Below are 23,886 nucleotides of genomic sequence, written 5' to 3' on the forward strand. Positions count from 1 at the left end.
ATAAGTTTTTTTGAAAAGTTGAAAGGTGTTGCCGATGGAAATGACGCAACCACCATGTAAGAAAGCCAGGAAAGCATATATGTTGACAGGGCAAAAGAGAAGCAGAAAGCATTGCATCTCTACTACACTGTGCTATGGGCATCTTGGAAATCAACATTCCCTGCGGGACGAATTGTCACTAGGTGGACTGGATGGAAGTAGAGTTATTCACAGCCCCGATTGTGCTTTAACAGTGCTCCAAAATCAATAAGCTGAAAGCTGTACGATCAGGCAGAGGAACCAGCACCTTACTCCTGAAGAGAGTTCTCTGTTAGACAGGCAAGCATTTTCTTGCAACCTATACTCTTGACCATTCCATCAACATTGAGGAGGTGGTGATGACACCATTAGCATAACACTGATGCCCCACATTTGACAGAATGCTCTAATCCCAAGCTTGTGATGTCTTCAAACACTTTGATTTGCAGTGGCCTGATATAATTTTTTTTTAATGCATGCAAAAAAAAGATCAGCTGAAATGGTTCCATAATTTGGCATAAGATGTGCAACACATGCACTAAAATCAATTGCGGCAACAGTTCAAATGATAAGACAAATCGTTAACAATAGTTATTTGTTGTTGGCAGCAACAGGCGCTTCGAACTCTCAAGTGCTTTAGGATAGGAAACTGAGTGAGTTGGTATGCATTCACAATGTAGTTTGTGCAGCGCTCAGACAAGTGGACAAAGGACGAAGAAGGTGCACACAGGACATGCGCTGACTCTCATCTGATTTTTATTTTGGAAAACATGAAGAAAGAAAGCAACCTGTATATATCATGTGAAGAACCCTCCGATGCGTTGCTGTCTTCTGGGCACGCTATCAAATTTGAAGTGCGTAAGCGGCACCTATCTTACATTGCTGCACGCGCTGATCAAATTTTGCATTAACGAGAGGCTGAGTGAGCACAAACGATCGCTGGCCGATACCAAGCCATCTCACCTAGCAGTTCACTGGCAAGAATACGGTTGTACACCACATTTCAGCGACACCGTGGTCTTATCGAGGTACCGAGCATAGTCTGCACGAGAAGTAATTGAAGCCTTTCACATTAGAAGAAAAAGAGAAGGCTCTGTCAGTTGATCATCAATTCGGCTATTGGTCAAAGAATTTGAATATTTGATCAGCACGTGTGGCAGCGTAAGATATGTGCCGCTGACATACTTCACCTTTGATAATGTGCCCGGAAGACAGCAACACACCGGAATGGGGGAGGGGGGGTCTTCACACGTTATAAGATATACGGATTGATTTCCTTCTTCGTGTTTCCCAAAATAAAAAGTCAGTTCAGAATCGGCCCATGTCCTGCATGCGCCTTCCTCTCCCTTCGTCCAATTTTGAGCGCTGCACAAACTACATCATGATCTTAAGTGCTGCAAGACAAGAAATATTACCTTTGGTAGCCACCAATGATAGAGTGTAAAAAAAAATGGAGATGAAAAATATTAGTTCTTCACATGGCCGGTGAAAGGAGGTACTGGTGCCACTGTTTGGTCCCAGGCCTATTTATTCAAACGCTGCACTTCTGCTTGGTTATGTGTCAACACCTTGACAACCATTTGAAACATGCAAGGACCTGACATCGCCCATTGCCAACAGTTATGTGCACACACTACGCTCCAAGTCGTTTTTTATGCATCTAATTGATTGTGAGGCACTAATTGTTGCCACTTTGCTTTGACCAACATGTTCTTTGCACACTCTACCATGACGGATCTCCACGGACTCTTGGCGCTCTTTGGTCATATTTGGCCCTTGCGCCACAAAACACTATACTCATACTCATACTCCACCGACTCTGAGCAGCTACACATTCTGGGTGTGTTGCTCTGCACGTCCCACTGGCCTTACCGTGACATGACATGACATAACAGCTTGCTACAGCATGCCTGCATTTTCCCTCCCATCCCTTCCTGCTCCAGATATAGCACTCATCGGACCACCCCTATGGGTATGCTAAAGGAGTTACTCTGGGAGGTAAAGGCCAGAGGGTGGGCCAGATATCAAAACCAGTTCACTGATTTGCACTGCAGACAAGAAGCTTTTCCACTTGTGCTGATGTCTCTGCAGTCACATTTTATAATATCTGTCACATGTACCCGTTAGTTATCAAAATGCAATCACACAAGCTGACTGTCATGTTGTACATACTAACAGATAAATGATGTCTATGGAAAAGTTGAGCCGTCATTGTCAAAACCAACACTCGTTTGTTTCCTCCTCCTCCTCCGCCTCATCAACATCATCATCATCAGCCTGGTTACGCCGACTGCAGGGCAAAGGCCTCTCGCATATTTCCCCAACAACCCCGGTCATGTACTAATTGTGGCTATGCCGTCTCTGCAAACTTCTTAATCTCATCCGCCCACTTTCTGCCGCCCCCTGCTACGCTTCCCTTCCCTTGGAATCCAATCCGTGACCCTTAATGACCATCGGTTATCCTCCCTCCTCATTACATGTCCTGCCCATGCCCCATTTCTCTTTCTTGATTTCAACTAAGATGTCATTAACTCGCGTTTGTTCCCTCACCCAATCTGCTCTTTTCTTATCCTTTAACGTTACACCTATCATTCTTCTTTCCATAGCTCGTTGTGTCGTCCTTAATTTGAGTAGAACCCTTTTCGTAAGCCTCCAGGTTTCTGCCCCATAGGTGAGTACTGGTAAGACACAGCAATTATACACTTTTCTCTTGAGGGATAATGGCAACCTGCTGTTCATGATCTGAGAATGCCTGCCAAACGCACCCCAACCCATTCTTATTCTTCTGATTATTTCCGTCTCATGATCTGGATCCACGGTCACTATCTGCCCTAAGTAGATGTATTTCTTTTACCACTTCCAGTACTTCGTTACCTATCGTAAACTGCTGTTCTCTTCCGAGACTGTTAAAAATTACTTTAGTTTTCTGCAAATTAATTTTTAGACCAACCCTTCTGCTTTGACTCTTTAGGTCGGTGAGCATGCATTGCAACTGGTCTCCTGAGTTACTAAGCAAGGCAATATCATCAGCGAATCACAAGTTACCAAGGTCATCATCATCATCATCATCATCAGCCTGGTTACGCCCACTGCAGGGCATAGGCCTCTCCCATACTTCTCCTACTACCCCGGTCATGTACTAATTGTGGCCATGCCGTCCCCGCAAACGTCTTAATCTCATCCGTCCACCTAACTTTCTACCGCCCCCTGCTACGCTTCCCTTCCCTTGGAATCCAGTCCGTAACCCTTAATGACCATCGGTTATCTTCCCTCCTCATTACATGTCCTGCCCATGCCCATTTCTTTTTCTTGATTTCCACTAAGATGTCATTAACTCGCGTTTGTTCCCTCACCCAATCTGCTCTTTTCTTATCCCTTAACGTTACACCTATCATTCTTCTTTCCATAGCTCGTTGTGTCGTCCTTAATTTGAGTAGAACCCTTTTCGTAAGCCTCCAGGTTTCTGCCCCATAGGTGAGTACTGGTAAGACACAGCAATTATACACTTTTCTCTTGAGGGATAATGGCAACCTGCTGTTCATGATCTGATAATGCCTACCAAACGCACCCCAGCCTATTCTTATCCTTCTGATTATTTCTGTCTCATGATCCGGATCCGCCGTCACTACCTGCCCTAAGTAGATGTATTCCCTTACCACTTCCAGTGCCTCGCTACCTATTGTGAATTGCTGTTCTCTTCCAAGACTGTTAAACATTACTTTAGTTTTCTGCAGGTTAATTTTTAGACCCACTCTTCTGCTTTGCCTCTCCAGGTCAGTGAGCATGCATTGCAATTGGTCTCCTGAGTTACTAAGCAAGGCAATATCATCAGCGAATCGCAAGTTACTAAGGTATTCTCCATTAACTTTTATCCCTAATTCTTCCCAATCGAGGTTTCTGAATACCTCCTGTAAACAGGCTGTGAATAGCATTGGAGAGATCGTATCTCCCTGCCTGACGCCTTTCTTTATTGGGATTTTGTTGCTTTCTTTATGGAGGACTACGGTGGCTATGGAGCCGCTATAGATATCTTTCAGTATTTTTACATACGGCTCGTCTACACCGATTCCGTAATGCCTCCATGACTGCTGAGGTTTCGACAGTATCAAATGCTTTCTCATAATCAATGAAAGCTGTATATAAGGGTTGGTTATATTCCGCACATTTCTCTATCACCTGATTGATGATAGTATTATCCATTAACTCTTATCTCTTGTTTACAATTGACTAAAACATTTTTTACCATCAGACAATTTTTTAACTCACCCTCAAGTATACATGCAGCACAGTAATTATCATAATTACTTGATCCTATAAAACTTGTTGCTGCACTAGCTGGTTGATAACACTTAGGAAAAAGACACTCCACAAAAAAGATGAACACGAGAAGATAGTGACATGGACTCTCAAGCTTCCCGTGCTCGCCTGTTTCGTGGAGTATCTTGTTGCAAAGTTTTACGCTATCCTAACACGTACTTTTCTTTTTCTTAAAAAAATGTACTCAGAAACAATGCACGCTCTAGATTCGAGTATGATGCCAAAACTGCAATAGTGACAGGCTATTGCCATTGGCAATAAAATTTCTATAATTTACATATTGCTGCTGCTGTAGGAGCTGTGGTAGCTTTGTGCCCGCTCCTTAAGCAATGTGTTCAAGAAATGCAATACCTCAAATGCCAAAGACAGATCTGAAGATTGGATGCTATGGATTGTTGACAGTGATAAGCAGGCCTCCGACAGCAACAATGAGGCTTGCCTGGTCCATTGTAGCATGGATGCAATAAATGTTCTTTTTTTTACTAAGTAAGAACAGATCACCATCGCACCTTCGGATACGCGAAATTATCAGTTTTCATAATTCACACAGCATTACAATCAAGGGATACATTAGAACAGAGTAACTATAGACGTGAGCAAATATTCCAAGTTTCAACTACAAATAAAATATTATGCAAAAACTATTCATATTCATATTTGGAAATTAACTATTTGGCATTCTTGAATATTGATATCTGCTGAACAAACTACTGCACATTATTAGAAGTGAAACAACAGAAGTTTTTGAAGCAACGCAGAAACAAAATGATTAATGCCAACTTTGGTATAGGTGTTGCAGAGAAAGTCTGTGCGATAACCTGCGATATTCACTTGTAGTCATTTAGTATCTTTGTGAGCTTAATCATGTAGCAGTTTTATCTTTTATGCTACAACCTTTTTCTTCTATTTTTTTTTTTTTGAGGGGCTCTTTACCATGTACACGGCACACAAGCCCTTGACCTGATTTTTTTTTCTTTTTTCAGAACTTCTGATCTTTCTTGCGGCAATTATCTATTTAGCATTTCTGAAAACTAGTCTACAGCAGCCATTCAGGCTTGGAAAACTTGTTTGAAAAGAAACGATGAAGATGTTGAGAGGCTATTCGTGTTGTGTTTTTAACATTTAGTGATCTTATGTTTAAGACTGGTCTGAATTGTCCCTGATAGTTACCTGTCTTTTCTTCAATAGTCAGTACAAGTGTGGTCCCTAATTAAACCAAAAAAAGGTATTACTGCTGTAAATATATTTTTCTGCATACAAATAACAATATTCAAGTGCCAAGAAAATCCTAGTTATAACCAATAATTGTTATAACAAGATTGCATGCGAAAAGCAGAGGGCAGAAACATCTAAACATTGTAATCAAACAAAAATAAATACAGCTAAACCCACTTATAGCATTATTGGTTTTAACAATACTCAGATGTAGCAATGAGCAGTTGATGCACTGTTAACTTTTGCTGTGTGTTCTACGGTAAAATAAATCACTTAGTACAATGTTCTAATGCCACATTATTGGCTATAACAATTCAGTCTGGCTACTGAGTGGCTGTGCCAAAGATAAAAGGAATTTGTGATCCAGGCAAAGCAGAAAGAAATTCAGTGGCGATTTAGTGGTAAATTCAAGAGAAATGCCATTAGCATTACGTCGCATCTTGTTTAGTTCCTGGATCCACGATTGAAACCGTGTTCACCAAATTACAAAGTATTTTAGGGGGCTCACTCAACACACGTCCTGCCTCTCCAAGAAGTGAAATAGAACTGCATGTGTGTGTGCGTACACATGTACACACATGCACACACATACCTATAACATGTGACCAGCTTCCCAACTTCACACACATACACTTTTTTCTACTTTGGCACTACTAATGCTAAGACATTAAAGAAATGCGAGCCACCGTACTCGCTTGCACACCGCACACCTCTTAACACCCGCCCTTGTGCTGCACGAAATGCATGGCATGCCTTCGTCGCAACTCCCTGTGCATATCTCCAGCCTCTGCAAGCCCCTCTTCCATCTTTTCACCCCTCCGATACACGAGTCAACTGCGCCGATGTCGCAGGAGTGAAAGGGACACTGGAGAGAAGCCAAATCAGCAACCAAATGTGCTGCTTGCGCTTTTTCCATTTTATATTACAGTTCACATTACTTACTTCATGTGTTGATGAAAAGTAGCACTTAAACATATACTATTAGTATGCACTGAAGCAAGCAAATGAGGCTGTACAAAGCAAATAAAAACATGACATGCAAGAGGTTCACTTATGCTTTATTTTGCATGATATGTGTACTTCAATGCTTTGGTATGGTTTTCTGAAACATAAGGAACACAATGCTCATTCCAGTAGTGTTGTTTCTGCGTTTTATCAATGCCTCACAGAGCTAGCATTACTATACGAAAGTGCTATCTATGGCTGCAATATATTTCTCAGTCATTTTGTTTTTGAAACTGCACCAGGTTTTCATTTCATTATCCTATCCATGCTGTGCAAACTACAGCATGATGCTTACGCCTTAGCTCTACCACAGATAATTAGAACTTCCCCTGTGCCTGTTATCAGTCTTGCAGTGAGCAGAAGTGTGTAAAAAGGTACACATTTTGTAGATGATAAAACATGATATGGTTATGCTCAATGGAGCAAACTTTCCTCTAAACCTAAAGCTAGTCCCTGCATAATGTAATGTTTGTGAATAGCATCGCAGAAGCATAGGGTGGCTGATAACTACTGCAGGCAAAACGTTCAAGGTTGTTTGTCTGCCTCGTCGAACAATACATAATGAACTGAATGGACGACGTGATGGGAGCCAAATGGTGAAGAGCCTTGATAGTAATGGTCTCGGTGATAGTGGAGATGGCACTGTGGAACAGAGCAAGAAATTTGTTTTTCCTTGTTTGACACTGGAAAACACAGGGGGCTGACTGTCATATGCTTGAGAACAGCAAGTGGTGCATTTGTTAGAACAAGAAAAAAAAAATCAACTAGCGATGCAATGAAGTACACCTCACACATTCAGTGCCGCTGGTTTCTTATCAGCATGTTGCATTTATTGACTCAAGGCACTGTCATGAGCCATGGATGACACACAGGTAGGCAGGAGAAACACTACAGACATCAGAAACGGGAACTCTCGATTGGGCAAATTTGTGCCCATTAAGCAAGGAGATAACACAGCTGCGTGTGATACTGAAACTATAGCCGGCTTAGCTAGGTGGAATGATGCAGCTTAAGGCCTGCCCCTTTCTATAGGACATCACTGCACACTGTAAACAGACTGGCAGTGGCTACGATGATTTAAGAACAGACTACATGCTTCATGCGCATTCTAATAAGAAAATGTGTTTCTATGGTGCAGAAATCATGCAAAAAGAAACATACTGTGAATGTTCCTCATGCAGCAGGTACAAACATGACAGCATGCCAAATGCAAAAAACGAAGTGAAGCACATCATAAAGAATGAATGCATGTGAAATATACATCTACCACACAGCCACAGCTTCTTGCGTTGTTGGTGTAGAGCATTTCCCTGTTCATAACACTATGAAGCAAGTTAGGTGATCTATTTAGCTTATGGGAATCATATGGATCTACAGCAGACTTCTTAACTAAGAGATGTTGCAGTGTATCCAAGCAAATGAGCTTGTTGCAGTTGCCATCACCAAAAAAATAAAGCTACCCCCAGTTTCACCTTATTGACTGGTGGAATTAATTGCGTACCTGCACAAATGCAAATGTGCACTTAGCTACACAACCTAACCACACCTTTTGAAAGATGTTGGGATGCTACATCATAAAGCATCAGAGCAAAGCCCCATCACCACGGCATAGAAGAAATTATTTGTCACTAGATAGTTGTCAATACTGGCAACTTATGCTGCTGACAAGAAAGCCTGCCTGATGATAAGATAAGCTGGACACGACCATCCCGTCCCAGGATCCGATCACTTCATGCTGGGCAATGGTGGCCACCTGCGCCACAACACACCCAAGTTCATGCAAGTCCACATGACAGCAGCCTAATGCGCTTCCACAGTTCTATGTGTTTTTTTTTTTTCCAAGCCGTAAAACAAAATATACAGAAAAAACTTAGCGGCAATGTTGTGGTAACTTGGAAAGAAATTAGTTAACATTCAGCAGAACTGATAGTTGGGCGAGTTGGTACGGATTCATAGTAAACTATTTTTGCGCGCACAATTGACAAGGACACAGTGAAGGGGGACACACGAGCGCCTCTTTGAGGTCCCAGATCCGTGATTTAAACAACATTCACCATGTTGCAAATTCTTGTTCAGGAGCTCACTCGACTCGCGTTTTGCCTCTTCGCGTTTTGCCTCTGACACTGGTCTGGAGCAAGCCACCTTCAGTAATAGCATTATATATATACATATATAGGGAGCCCCAAGCTGTTCAACAAAAAAGAAGAAAACACAGCACAAAATAAAATTTTGAGACCTAGTCATTGGTCGTCAGACCTATGACAACTGAACACTAGGGCTTACAATTGTATCTGGCATCATGTTCCTTGTTTTCTATCTACTTTTTCATTGAACAGCTTGGCTAAGGTTAGCTGGGACACACAACATATTTATATACACACACACATACATGCACGCATGCACACTCTTCTAAGCTCTCCCATCCCTTCTCTACCTCTACCACATGACTGGCTTCCCACACTTCACACGCATATGCTATATTCCACTTTGATACTCCTAACGCTAACATGTTAAAACAAATACTTTCACTTCAAGTGTAGAGTACGATTACAACACTAGTGCCTGCAGAATTCCCACAATAAGCTCTTTAACATCCAGTCGCTCTTGACATCGCATCTACAAAACACATTCTCTCTCTAAATCTTACCTGTCTGCACTATATTTTCTTTTCTTAGCAATAGATTATGGATAGAGACCTGCACGATTTTTGTATGCAGTTTCAAAGCGTCGCGAGCTTGAGAGTTTGCCACTGCCATCATCATTCTCCCTCAGGATTATTTCCAACGCATTTTGCTCAACTGAGGTGCAATGCGCACTGATATTCACCGATGTGCATGCATGGCATCGGGGCACCAAACGCAATTGCTTCTCCAATGGAAATTTTTTCTGCAAGTTGGGGGTGCCGCCCTTACATGTTTGCGACCCTTGCATGAGCGCATATGGTAGATGCACCAGATAATTACATTCACTCATTTATGTGATAGGCATCCTTCGGGAACTGTTTTTCGAAATGCAGAGACAGAAGGCACAGGCGCAGTGAGCTTTTGCGAGCTAAGGTTGTGTTGAATTCCTAGGTTGTCACCAAACGCAGCACATCTGGTTGGGTGTTTGCAAATTTAACATGCCATTTATTAAAACAAACAGCACACAGCAATGGGGCAGAAGATGCAAAGGCCTAACAGCACCAGCTAGCACACCAGTGTGCACAGTATAAAGGTGTTTCACACAGCATCACTTGTATAAGACACGGAAGTGACATTCAAACTATTTGTCCATTTAACACTCCTTCTGAAGTCAGTCTTTATATGTTTGGAAAACCATGGCCTTTTGCCTCTTCCGCTTTGTATCCTGTACTGCAACTCCTTAACCTTCAGCTTTTTGGCACATGTGTTGCATTCAAACTTTCTGACTTCTCTTGTTTATCCTCAGCGTTAAAGTACAACTGCCTCATCCACCATAGTATGCCCCACAATGGGTGCCATGAAAGCCACTGCAGTTCTCAATGCTTACATTTCGTCAATTTTGTGGCAGCGCAGTTGGTCAGAGCATCAGATCTTCAGGGAAAGGTATCAGGTTCAAAACTGACTGCGGTGCTTCCTTTCCTTAAAACTTTTGCAGACGTACGAGTGGCAGTCAAATAGTTCCCAGAAAGGTGGCTCAGCATGCTAATGTTACTACCTATGGGAACGCTTACCTAATCACGTTCGAAGTAGGACCTTTGCACGCACACACACTATTGCTCCTGCCGTTGTTGGAAGCAGCAGTAGAAGGAATCTGTCGGAGCTTAGCCGTTGCATTCGCTCTGAAGTCCTCCGTGGTTGCAAAACATATCCCCTTGAGGCTAATTTTCAGAGTAGGGTCCACCAAAGTCACTTGGAGCGAGATCCGGAGAGTACGATGGTTGAGAGATGACCGGAATGTTATTCTCGGCAAGAAATTGCTGCACAAGTGATGCATGGCTTGGCACATTATCATGATGCAGACACCACTTGCCTTGCCACTTGCCTTGGCACTTGTCTCGTCGTGTCCTTCAAACCGCATCGAGCACCCTCTGCAAAACTTGCACGTAGAAATGGCCAGTAGCAGATTGTCCAGGCAGTATGAACTCATGGTGCACTAAACCGTCAATGTCAAAGAATGAAATGAGCGTCACTTTGACTTTGGATCTGATGATACATGATCTTTTTTGGTGTGGGAGATGCTGGTGTGTGCCACTCCGATGACTGCTGTTTCGTCACTGGGTCGTAGGCTAACACCCAAGACTCATCATTATTGACGATCTGTTGGAGAAAGGTCAGGTCCTGCATCCTTGCTTCAAACAGCTCACCAGCGATTGTCATGCGACATTCCATCTAATACATGTTCAGCTGCCTCAGAAAAAACATTGCACCAATGCATCTCATCTTCAAATCATTGTGTAAAATGGCATAAATTGATCCGCATGAGGTACCCACTTCTTGCTTTAACTCCTCAATTATCATTCTTCAATCACAGCAAACCAATTGTTCCACTTTGGCAATCATTAAGTCGTTTCGGGATGTCAACGGTCTCCGGCTGTGCTCGTCGTCCTCTAACGTCTCCTGGACTTTCTTAAACCGTGCAAACCAGTCATAAACTTCATTTTCTTTTTTAGTGCATTATCAACGTACACTTGGTTCAGGGCCAATAGCGTCCCTAAAGTTGATTTTCCCAATTTGCGTATGAACTTTATGTTCGCACGCTGTTCAAACTGCAACATTGCACCGACCGGGCATGTCACACATTGCAGTGACATGGCTGCGCACTGAACCTGTCCAGACCTGCTCTGCCCACACACAAACATACCCAGCCCCCTACCCAAGCATGTGCAAGCTATCTCGTCGCTCATTCAGTGTCGGCAAAGCAATTCCGGGAACTTTTTGACTGCTCCTCGTATTTTATTCTAGCCACTGCAACATAATGATTACCACAATGGCCATAATTTTGTAGCAACGGCTTTTTTGATGGTACTCTTTTTTGCGCTTCGCGAATGGCCAGAGCGATGCTCCGTCCCCATTATCAATGAGATCAGCTGGCCATGGCAAGAGTGGCACAGAATAAGACGGAAGGCATCGCTACAGAATTGTGGCCCAGGGAGCTACCATGGTGATGGCAACATCATGAAGCGGAGCCACAAATGCAGGTGAAGTGCCCAACAGCAGCTATCATTGCAAAACCTTTGCCTCAGGAAAACAACACATAGAATTAAGGCAGAATAAGTCAGGAACAGCCCAACTTCATCCCAGTTTCTGTAGATGTCATTGAAACAAGAGGGACATACATCAACTCAGCCACTCTACATGTTACACATGCAACTTAGGAGCCTTCCCTTATGAATTAAGGTTTTCCACACGTCCTGGAACAAGAAGTGCTGAGCTGCGACTCACCGAGAGTGCTTAGGAACTTTTTGACAACTGGAAGGATGACTTTTCTGGAGGCTTGAGTGTTGCCTTGGACAAATGTGATGAGGTGGTCTGTAGACATGTGTGAAACCTGGAGATCCAGTGAAGGGTCTCCCACTGCCAAAAGCGTTGACGTCAGCTGTGGCATGCAAGAAACAAGTATGAAATTAACTTGAACAAGCACCCTTCACACAAAATGCAGCTGAGGTCAGTGGAACAAGGAACAGTGAAGTATGAATGAATAATGAAGTATGGAATCAGCTATGAGCATAAGAATAAATTGGGCACACCACAAAACACAGCTTATTTTCATTAATATAACCACACATTCACTCTAAACCGCGGTCGTCTACCCACACTCCCCTACAGAAAGGATGACATAGCATCAAGAAGAAAAAGTATGCAATCTTATAAACACTCCTCCTGTTATAAAGCCTCCTCTTGTAGGGTTTTGCCACTGAAACCAAAGTTGTGGCCAAATCTCAAATATTGCAGTGTCATAACCCAGTTTAACTGAGTAAAATAACCATCTGTTATGGCATACGAACAGCAACAGCAGCAGTAGGAGCAGCTCAAAAAACTGCTTGGAGAACTATATACACCGAGTAAGAGCACAGGTGAGCAACAAATTAAAGGAATGTGATGATAGCAGCAACTTTCTTTTTCTCGATCATTCATAATGACTATGCACTATGTAATATGCAGGTTTTCTATAAGCAAGCTTTAACTGTTGCTCTCACTTTGTGATATGTGCAGTCAAATGTCCCTAAAGCGAAATGACATGTATACGAGGAATTGCACATGTCCCAGCCTACCTAATTCCTATCTTTCATATGTATTGTGAATGCCTCTACAGCAAAGGCCATTAAAACAAATTTGCCTGTGCGATGAAGGAATTCAAAAGTCCATGATGGCTATTTGTTGCATTACAAAGAATGTGTGCATGTAACAGCACCACTACTGACCCGCAGTGCTCATGGGAGCAACAGTCATGGCCACATTAAAGCCCAAACATATTCACAAGTGGTAATAACAACCTCCTAGCAAAAAAAAAAAAGTCGAAAAAGGTGGGAGGAGGGGGTAGGGGCTGATCTAAATCCACTTTTAGTACTGCCAAATTTTCAGCATTTGCCATCCACTTTATGTTTAAAAAGAGACTGTGAGTATACTTCATTAGTTGCTTCAAGTCTCAAAGCATCATTCAGCTCTCATGAAAGCCACAGTCATAATAGCAGCTACCTATTTTACATGATGAGACATAATGAGGAGCCCATTATGGCATCTTTTTAAAGTGCTGTGGACATATGAGTAATATACTGGCGTTTATGATGCAAGGCAAATGAACTGTAATATTAAATAAAGGCCGTGAAATGACCCTTTAGCAATTGAATAATAGAACAATTAAATAAGCTTACACCAAATATAGAAAACAATTCAGTTAATTCTCACCTTCTTTCTTTGTATTCATGACAAAGCAAAAACTAATAGTACAATGTGACAAGCTTGGACGTAAGTTTCGTGTGAAGCATTAACAGCTGTAGATGCGAGTCCTTGATAATTAAAAAACAGACAAATGGCAAATGAGCACTACACATGCAAGGCATGTCTTGTAAGAAGACCGACAGTCAAAATGCATGCTCGTATGCACGGACCTTCAGTAAAGAGCAATGTCTGCTACAAAATGTTACTCGGGTGACCAAGACGAGAGGCAGGTTACCTGCTGCTTGAGCATAATGTCTGAAGAGAAGACTGCCAGCTGCCTCTGAACCGAATTGCTTTTCTCTTCTACAGCTATGGTGAGGATGATGAGGGCACTGTAGCCATGCGTCTTGCAGAACTTGCCCAGTTCAGCCTCCATTGTGTTCTCCTGGCAGATGCTCTGGAGGGAGAGAGGTGAAAGGAAAGGATAAACAAGAAGGTTAACCGGAGGATATCTACAGTTGGCTATGCTGTACTAAGGAAGGGGAGAAGGGGTGAAAAGATCAAAGCAAAAGAAAAGGGGGGGGGGGGGAGACAAGAAGGAACTATCTAAAGCTAGAGAGAGAGAATAAACATTTATTTGGCAAAACAAGTAGGAAATTTTCCTAGATGAGTGGGGCCCTCAGTCCAGGGCTCCATTACCATGCGCAAGTTAGCGAGCCCGCTGGATCAGCCGTTGCTGTTCCTGCCAGCTTGTGCTGAGCAGCACAGACTCCCAAGAGGAAAGGTTAGTGCGTGCGTGCATGTGTGTGCACGTGCGTGCATGCACAAAGTCTACCAAATCACCACACTATCACACACAGTGTCAGTGTCACATACAGAGACATACAAGATCACAAGCTGTAGGAACAAGGGAATCAGATGATACAAAATTAAGATATGTGCCTCTGCTGCTCATAAATGGAAAAATGTGTGTGAAAGAGAGCGAGAGATGGTACCACAGAAGGTATGCTATTTTATAAATAAAGGTGTTTGGGCCATGCCAAGGCAAGTATGTTCAAAACGAAAAAATATATGCTCACAGGCTAGTGTAGGAGGTAAGCACAAAGTACATTCGACACTGCAACACACTGGCATCTTGACAAAATAGATTTCTTGATAGTGAAAAACAAGCACTACAAACCAGCACAGTTCAACGTACTACATAGTCTTACCTGTCTCCCTCACAGAAATTTACAACACACCTAATAGTACACAAAAGGTGCACACATAAAAAACCATAAAGAACACAAGAAACTCATCAAATCAAATCAAAACAAATTAAACAAATCAAACAAATCAAATCAAAACAAATGAAACAAGTGGACAGCACACATTGTCTGTCTGTTGCCAAATCAGCATTGTAATAACATCTCTCAACTTACCCAGACTAGGGATCAGATTGTCTGTGAACCCCCATCAATCCTTTACATCAACAGTTTTCATTAGGCTTAATGCCTTATACTTAAGCTGTTAGCTCACAGCAACAAGTCCTCATACATCAATTTATTGGTTACAGTGAAGTGAATGCAAAGCTTGACTTGTCACTTTTTATTTAGGTGGGTGAGCTACAGCTACCAAGAAACAACAAAGAATGCAAGATCAGATTTGTGAGTCAGAGCAAACAATTTTTGGTTTGCTTGATATTCAGATGCAGTGTTCTGAATATTTGAACTGCTGAGCATTAAATAGTGCAGCATTGTGTGTTTTTGCACCATATCTAACTAATCTGACCTATGCAAGGTCTCTAATATAAATGCCCTGCACAGTGATCCAGGGGCTGTGACCATCTGCTTGGCTTGGGGTGGTTTCGTTCACGCGGCATCACTGATAATGATGACTCACTGTACCAGGCCGCACAAAGAAACCTAAAAAAGACAACCTCTACACACATACAAGGCTATGCTTCCATGCTATTTTGTTATAATATGGTTCAGCTGTTAAGAGAATGGTTCCAGCATTAGCCGTCAGGGCAAAGATAACATGGCACACATTCATTGGCAGCTAAGCACAGGAGCTACTGCGGCTTAGGTAGACAGCAAATGAGTGAATTTGCTACAAGCTGTAAATTGAGACTATGCTTTCCCCACATGGCTTATAACAAGGCTTCACTAGTTTCACAATATGCACATCACATACCTTTAATTCTCCAGGTACCGACGATATCGCTATGCGCTTTGCCGATGAGCAGACAGCCTTGAGGTCCTTGCGAAGGAGCTCATCCAAACACAAGCCTGCAAACATTTTAAGCCACGCACTTTGTAACATTGAGGCTTTCACAGAGTAGCTAAGCACAGTGGCAAATGCCCTAAGTGACTATGCAAGATTAATTTAGGACATTGCTTGGCATATTTCGAAACATGCTTCACTGTATTTTGCAGTTCCAACAGTTTCGGGTGCAACGAAATTTTTCTGTGTTGTTTATTTCACAGAAAAACCAAAAAATATGTGTATATTATTACAGCACATTGAAATGCACCATTCCAAAAAGCTGGAATGCTTTTCTTTCAAACTGACATTGGCGTCAATGACTGTCTTGTGCTGTCATACTGTCTTGTGTTGTGCTTGAAATGGATGTCAAATTAATTTGAAAAAGAACATGTCCCCAGACATTTGGCCACCTGAAGCCTCCATTCGATATACTAGCATCTGCTATCAATTCTCTCACTCACAGTTCTGCACCACTGTCAGGCAACAATATAGCCTAGCAACATCAACTTTTTGTGAAACGCTCTCTAGCAGCTTCTCTCAATTGTGCCTCCCTAGAAGCCACAAAGGTCACATGACAACAGTCCAGCACTTCCCCTCACTATTCTCTCTCTCACCCATGGCTTTGCATCAATATTTTATTTTCACTCCACTTTCTTAAGCCACGACCAGGCCATCAGTATATCACTAAATGGTTTTCACCAGTAGCAACTGTAGCAAGATAGTATATATAGAGGGGCATGGAGGTCAAGCAGAGGTAGCTCTAGCTGGTTCACAAAATGCCCATACAATCCAGAATTTGCACACATGCAAGGACTTATACAGTCAAACCTCGATATAATGAAGCCGTACTTGCAGCGAAAAACATTAACTTACAAGTTTGGTTAGGTTGAGGTTTGAAAATTTCAGCATTAGAAGTTATTTCAAAGGTTCTCAGAACACTTCCAGTGGATAGTATCCTGTCAGTAAGCGCTATAACAAATTATCGAAAGAAGGTTTGGCCATAATTGTGCAATTATGAGTGCGTGTGTTACAGATTGCACCGAGAGCAATGCATTGGCATGACTCACAACATCTAAGATTTGAATGTGACTCGTCTTGTGGTGCCAGAAACCTTGGGATGTCATGGTCGACCGCGCTTAGCGCCCCCAGCCATTATCAGGTGGTGCATACAAATTATTTAAAAAAGGTGTAAAAAGCATACGGAGATTCGTTCTCCCCAAGAAAAATAAGGTTGCAGTTTTGCCGGAAAGGCGAAGCATTGATAGCGATAGTGAAAAGCAGTGAAGAGACTACACAAAGTACAGCTTGTAGTTTTACTGGCCATACAAACGGCACTAAACATTCGCTTACTTTAATTAAATTTACAAGCGTTGTTTCATGTGCACACAGGCAAACATGAACACATCTCACTCGATGACATGAAGCTGTCGCAATGCTGTCATGATAGGTAAGCAACAGGAAGCAAACGCTTCGTGCTGCCTCTTACTTCACCACATCTCAGAAACTTGAGATTGCATGGCCTCTAATACTAGGCGCACAGAAACACAGTGTGCATCAAGGCACCAGCCATCTCAGCTTGCCCACAATCTTTGCACCGGCCGCAAATTATCTCCAAGATCCAGTGCGTGGCCTACATAAGCGACAGCGACTAGCGGCCATGGCCAGAGTAGAGGAGGAGCCACACACTCACCTGCCCCCTCCCACTTATGATGCCCTAGCACACACTTCACTCCAAACTGCCCCATGGCATCTGCAAATTCTTTACCGACACAACAGATGGCGCAGTGCTGTTTCCTGCGATCCGCACTCCTATGTGTGCATGCTTTCAAGAGCCCAATTGTACCATCTGCACGACGGCGTTTTTGCCACTCAAGCTTTTCACATGAACGTGCAAATAATTACTTGTGCCTCGGCTCACATTTTCACAGTATTTTTGCTACAGTGACTAACTATAGAGGCGCCAAGTACTACATGCTTGAAATGGCTGATAACTTCGTTAAATTGAAACAGTGTCATAAAATTGCTTTGTTAAATGTTAAGTTGCAAAAAACAAGAACATGGTTTTCAATAAAACTAAGATTGGCAAATGAAAACAGTTCATCACATAGCAATTTCATTACATCAAAGTTTGACTCTATAATACAACCTATCAGTCCATCATAGCACATAAAAAGAGAGCATACGATAAGGGGGACGCAAGAATTGGAGCCCCCTAGCGTTTGAGGCCCCAACACTTGCATCTTCCTAATCTAAAACTCTAACGTCTATCATACAGGCTTCGTAGACCTCTGAAGCGACACAGGTGTAGCCTTCTGCACCGACTACCTTTGAGAGTACTGACCCAGAACATTTTTTTCAGACAGTGTGTTAATCTGTCAAACATCTAGCGCAGCCCTTGCCTCTCGAAAAAGCAACCTTGTGCAAAACTTCATGACACGTCTAAATTCCATAAAAGAAGATAGTCAAGCTTGTGCTCAAAGTACTGTCAACATGTAGAGGTGAGTGCATTAGTGAGAATGGAAATGTGGCACCCGACTGCACCACCGCACTCCATTTCCACTCGTAGTAGAAGGCCTTCCTTTTTTTAAACACCTCAAGACTAAGCTAAGCTTGAAGGACACAACAGCACAAAAGCTAAAACAGGATAGTTCATTTAATTCATTGTTTCAAACTGACACAAGTTAAGAATGCAAACTACTACGCTAATTTTGTCTGCAGGAAGAAATTCACGGAAATGCAAAGCACACTGCAGAGAAGCTACACAAAAAGTCAAGCTTTGCATTGTAGTGAAGCCACTACTAAACACCAAGAATTCAAGATTTCTTCAGCATCAAGCAATGTTAGGAACTCGCTTTTGTACCTTGCGCTACTGTTGCATAACCGCTGCACGTGGTAATCGAACCTGCAACCAAACGTTCAGCAGGGCAACGTCCCCACCTCTGAGCAGCCATGGTAAGTTGACGTACAAATCCGGTTGTCTTGATAGTGTGCAGAGATACCCACTGGCAGAAAAGAGTAAGGGCCACATATACCCAGCAACTCACCATCAACATTTGACCTTGCCCTGCACAGCGGCTTGAAGACTTCCTCTTTGCTCAGCTCGGGAAGCAACGCCTGCAATTTGGACACCATTTCCAAGTCCTTGGCTGTTGTTTTCCGTGCAGACTCTGAGAGGCACACTGTGTCCAGAAGGATTGTGCCTAAAAAACAACCCAAGCCCCTTTAATGCAAAGCCACATAGACAGCCTTCGGTACTAGGTAAATGTGCAACCACTGAGCAGATGGCATAGTTTTAGTATTATTTAGGCATTCCTGCTCAGGTGAAAATGTCTCGCAAGTTAAATGTTTTAACATGCAATTCACGACTTGAACAGTAAGGTATTTGTGTCTTTTCTCGTTTCTGATTGTCTTATATGGTATTTTATATTCTGCAGAAAGCAGCACTGGCATGTACTATCAAGCTCAATATGAGTATTTTTCTTGTAAATGGGGTGCTACCAGCAATTAAAATGGCATTTAGTTCCACAATTTTCTTTGTCAACATTGACATACTGTCTCGGAGCTTCTTAGGCAATGAGATCCCATTTTGCAACTCACATTGAGAGCGATGGCACATCTTAAAGCAAAAACGTACAAAAGGCAACACTGCTGCTAAAGTGGCCAAGTACAGCGTAATGCTTACCATAAAGCAAGAGAGCAACTTGAGGGCTGAGGAGATCTGGCTTAGAGTGCAAAACTTTCTCAGCTACCAGAGTGCAGCATGATCCGACCATTTCAACAGTCTTGTCGCACCTGTGAGTCAATGTGGATGAATATACAAATTTTCGAATTTAACAAACAGAAACAGAAATACATGGCACACACCCTTCTGTAGTGCTAAACAAGTAAGCATGGTCACATTCACTGGGGCAGTATACACTTCCTTCAAAAAGGTTTGAAGGACCTCTCTGACATCTTCAGTCTTTCACTGGTCCCTTTAGGTTATCATCTGTTTTCTTCAACACATGCTAGACAATCTTGTTTTCCAATAGCGGCAGAAAAGGTGGTGCTCCTCAGATCAAACGATTAAGCATCAGCATGAATTCCAATGCCGCAACAAACACCTAGAATTTTGAACACCAAGTACAGAATAAGATGAATAAAAAGCCAGCAGAAACACATGAGAGACCGGATAGAGAAGACGACAGGACCAGCTGGGCAATCCCATACCTCTGCTGTGGCCACACATTGCTGTTCGCATGGCTGAGTGCATACGTAGTTTGCGCAAGCATCATGTGGCCTGCTGGCAGGTATATTTCGTTATTCAAGATTCCAGCTAGTCCCATCATCTTCATCGGATTTCTTGCGTGTTTCTACTGGACAGAATCTTTAAAACCTCATGTGGCAGATATCACAATTCTAGTCCTCAAGCTAGATTACTCAAAGAGGTGTACATTATTTGCATGATAAGTTGAAATGCATAACCAACGAAATAACAAAATTCCACTAATTGAGTTTGAACTAATTACTTTTTAGCACATGTTGCAATTTAAAAATTGTAGCCACCAAGTTCGCAAGGCACATCCACTTGGGTTGAATTCTCAGGATGGCACCAGTCTTCAAGATATTCATTCATTTCAGTTATTTTTGCATTTCAATGTGTAAAACAGTATTCTGTAGAAAAAGTAAGTGGAACAGCGCATTTTTACTGCAAGTTTGACAGCAAATATCTCAAAAGCAGTGACATCATCAGAATTCATTCCAAATAAATATGACTTGTAATGTTACTGGCTACAACTCATAAATTGCTATATATGCCATAAAGGACTGAGCTAACACTAATTTGTAACATTTATTAATTAGTCAATTATGTATTACAATTTATGCTGCAAGTAATGTCTGCATCTTCAAGCAATCCAGTTTAATTATTAGAATTGTGCTATATACCACAGGCAATTTTTAAAATGCTTGTATAGTCAAAAAAAAAAAGAGCACATGGCATAATCAGAAACACTCAAACATCAGACACACCAGAATTGCCTGGTCATAAACAGTGCGTGATAAATGAATAGAATTAAGTCAAAGGAACTGTATTGTTATACTGGCCAATGTGACCTGCAATGTCCATTTGTATGCTGTAAATGGCAACTAACACAGTGAAGAGCTCGTTAGTACATGGGCCTTGATTTCTATACCACATGTTAAATGTCATTGATAAACACTTCTGCATAATTAACACATCCATCTTGGAAACTATGCTGTGTGATAGGAAAGGTGAAAGCAATGTTTAGATCAAATGATGTAACTATAAACACAGTGATAATTTTGCCCTACCCTTTAAAGCTGTCACACTTATTCTATCATTAGAATTAAGCACAAATTACTAATGCCAACAAAGTCTGGCTCTCAGCTACAGATAAATAATATACTTTTTAACGTGCTAAGCAGTCTTACGTAACAAAAGCTTTCAGGTGTGTTCACACCTATATTCTTCCAAAGCACCATTTTAATTCATTTCCCAGGAAAGGTCAATTATTAATCAAGAAAATGAAGGCTAAACTTCCCTATCTTTAATTGCACACAGAAACCTCAGTGCTCATATGTTGATGTATCATGGATTTTGAAGTATTTTCTCACAATTGGGCCACTCTGGCAAATGAGAAGTTGCTGAAACATTCTAGGTTGAGCCTTTGGTTCTTTTAAATTCCAAATGTGATCCTTAATTATAGACAGGCCCACACAGACACTGTAAAAATCAATGACATCAAGGGGTGCTGATGTGGGAACTCCAGGAAGACATCATTACCTGTCTTTCACTCTAGCATCTTTACTGGCTTAAGAATCCTTCTCTGAGGCAAAGAGTGGCAATTTTTCCACTGCAGAAGCGTAGTTTAGTAATACAGTTCATATTTCACCTTAGTGACTGACCTTTCAAAGAAATGAGTAAAATGACAGATACAAACCTGTGAGATGTTTCCAATCTGTGGTGGTCAATGACCTCCTGGACTGCGGCCTGCAAGTCGGCATCTTCTTTGGGCAAAAGATTGTGATCCACTAGGGTCAGTGACAACTTTGACTGAGAGTGAAGTTTCTGTGAACAAAAAAGAAAGGAAAGGGGGATAGCATAAGACTACATTAAATAATACTCTTTCCCCAGCAAGTCTTCATTCAACAGATTTTTCACAAACTGTGTTTGCTTGAACACTTCACAAGTGTAGCTTTTCAGAAATTATTAAGATGCAGTGCAAAGGACCACCTCCTCTTTTGCTAGGCTGTGAAAGTACAAGATGGAATTCCAAGCAAAATAGATACTTCAAGGTATTCATGCTGAAGATTGAGTGCAGGGCATTTATGTAGCGCTGTCACTGTGTTTTAATTGTTAGCTGGAGCAGATGTTTAGAAGGGCACGTATGAGTAGAAAAGAAGTTTATTGCTTCTCAGAATAAAAATCTTTACTTCATACTGAAATTTCTTCGTATCAAAAGTAAACTATATAATTTATAAGGAGTGCTAAAAAATGATTAAAGAAAAGAAAAGTGCAAGAAACATACTGCACAATTGAAAACGGATTATGTGCTCGTTGCATATCCATCACAAGGAATGCAAGATCGTGGACTTATATATCTAATCTAAAGAATTATCGTCTTTTCACCGTTATTCTTTCCCATTTCTTTCTTTTTTTTTGGGGGGGGGGGGGGGTCATTTTCCTCTGCTTCTTTACTGCCATTTCTACCCCTAAACTATGTTCCTGCGTGGAACTCAACTTATACTAACCAACACATTTAAAGCCACTATCACTTTCACTTGAGTTCGCTTTCTCGATTCAATGCGTGGGACCTGTATACCTGTTGAACTACATTTAACTAGCTAGGAGCCGCAAAGCACCACTGAAAAGATTTAGCTCAGTTGTTTGCGACACTTGGCAGAAAGCCAGCCACGCGGAATGCGCGCAGATATCATTTTATGGCGTGAATATGGCACAACGGGAACAGGCGAACGCGAACGACATCCGCCTCACAGTGGGCGTGACGACCGGCATTACCTTTAAGTCGATTTCGTCCCGGCAGACCAGGGTGTCGAGAGAAATGTCCACTTGTTCGAAGAAATACGTGATCTCCGTCCGTAGCGTGACGTCCTTCCTTGCAATGTTAAGCACGGGTACGACGAGTAACGTCGCGACCGGCTGAAGCTGAAAGTAAAACAGGTTTCGTTATGCAGTACACGATATGCGCTACGCTAAACACACCGGAAGAACCACGCGCCGCACACGGCGGGCCGTGTTCTAATCGAGTCATTTGCAGAGTATTTAAAAGAAAACACTTCTTACTTCATGTAGCAGGTACGCAGTGACGATAGCAGACACGGCGGAATCCAAATCGCAGGCTTCGTTTCCGAGGACGACATGCACTTTAGTGAAAGTGTCGAGCTTTTCCTGGAAAGATTACGAAAGTGAATGTTAGTTCGTGACCCATGAAACACGCATAGACGTTTCGCCGCTAGAGCTTGGCGCAATACTAAAATTTAGCCCGACTAGCGACAGCAGGTTTTTAATGCAAAAACAGCGAAGAGGCCGTGGGTAGAACATGCCTGCCGATCAAACTGGGGCATTGCACGAGAAGCGGACAGCCGGAGAACGAACTGCGCACATTGAATTGACAAAATATTGGCCCAGTCCGCGCTCAGCTACACACGTCAAACAGAATATTTGGGCCAACATGCCTAGAGAGCGGGACAAATAATACGTGGACGGCATGAAGTTAAATGTGCAAATCAGCCGCGAAACGTAAATACAGCTGATCAAGGAAACGCCACATGCAATCAGGCTAACTTACCAAGTTACGCTTGCTCTCCAAGAGATACCGATCCATACTGTGGGTCGTAAATGTCAAACTGTATCTAACCAAAGGGGAAAAAAAGCAAAAGAGAGCCTTAACATGAGCCTAACATCCGCATCATCATTGCGAAAAGGTGAAGAGTCAACTCGCGGCCATTTCCGAATGGAGCAATGCAGCGCGAAACAACGGCCGCGCTAAATACAACCGCTAGTTGTAACGCTGCGCCGCAGCCCGTTGGTAACATAACCACGAACTGATATTCATAATTTAAGCCAAACAGGCATAAAATGTTAGTTTTCTAAATCGTGATGAACTTTGCGCTCATTAAGTAATGAAGTTTTTTAAAGGTGCAGAAGGTTGGGAACTATTTCTTTACGCCACAGCACAGGGTATCGGTAGTCGCTTTGAATAGAAGCGCGGCAACCAGC

At 42.3% G+C, this 23,886-nt stretch overlaps 1 protein-coding gene across 4 annotated transcripts in view; it reads right to left on the minus strand.

Moving 5' to 3' along the window:
- The window catches only part of LOC139059172 (protein prune homolog 2-like), a 58,669-nt gene extending 34,994 nt beyond the window's left edge, over nucleotides 1-23,675 (minus strand). For 2 of the 4 annotated variants that reach the window (XM_070537186.1, XM_070537189.1), the window contains exons 1-9: nucleotides 23,456-23,675; nucleotides 22,951-23,055; nucleotides 22,666-22,812; nucleotides 21,587-21,714; nucleotides 19,327-19,436; nucleotides 18,689-18,844; nucleotides 15,573-15,667; nucleotides 13,693-13,854; nucleotides 11,961-12,114 (exon numbers count right to left, since the gene is read on the minus strand). In XM_070537186.1, the coding sequence (XP_070393287.1) occupies nucleotides 11,961-12,114; nucleotides 13,693-13,854; nucleotides 15,573-15,667; nucleotides 18,689-18,844; nucleotides 19,327-19,436; nucleotides 21,587-21,714; nucleotides 22,666-22,812; nucleotides 22,951-23,055; nucleotides 23,456-23,491 (1,093 nt within the window). In that variant the 5' untranslated portion in view covers nucleotides 23,492-23,675. Of the gene's footprint in view, nucleotides 1-11,960; nucleotides 12,115-13,692; nucleotides 13,855-15,572; nucleotides 15,668-18,688; nucleotides 18,845-19,326; nucleotides 19,437-21,586; nucleotides 21,715-22,665; nucleotides 22,813-22,950; nucleotides 23,056-23,210; nucleotides 23,360-23,455 lie in introns of those variants that run through there. The other 2 variants (XM_070537187.1, XM_070537188.1) reach the window with 2 other exon arrangements.
- Nucleotides 23,676-23,886: the final 211 nt, after the last annotated feature.

The sequence above is a fragment of the Dermacentor albipictus genome, chromosome 4 (genome assembly GCF_038994185.2).
Source record: "Dermacentor albipictus isolate Rhodes 1998 colony chromosome 4, USDA_Dalb.pri_finalv2, whole genome shotgun sequence".
Taxonomy (NCBI): Eukaryota; Metazoa; Arthropoda; class Arachnida; order Ixodida; family Ixodidae; genus Dermacentor; species Dermacentor albipictus.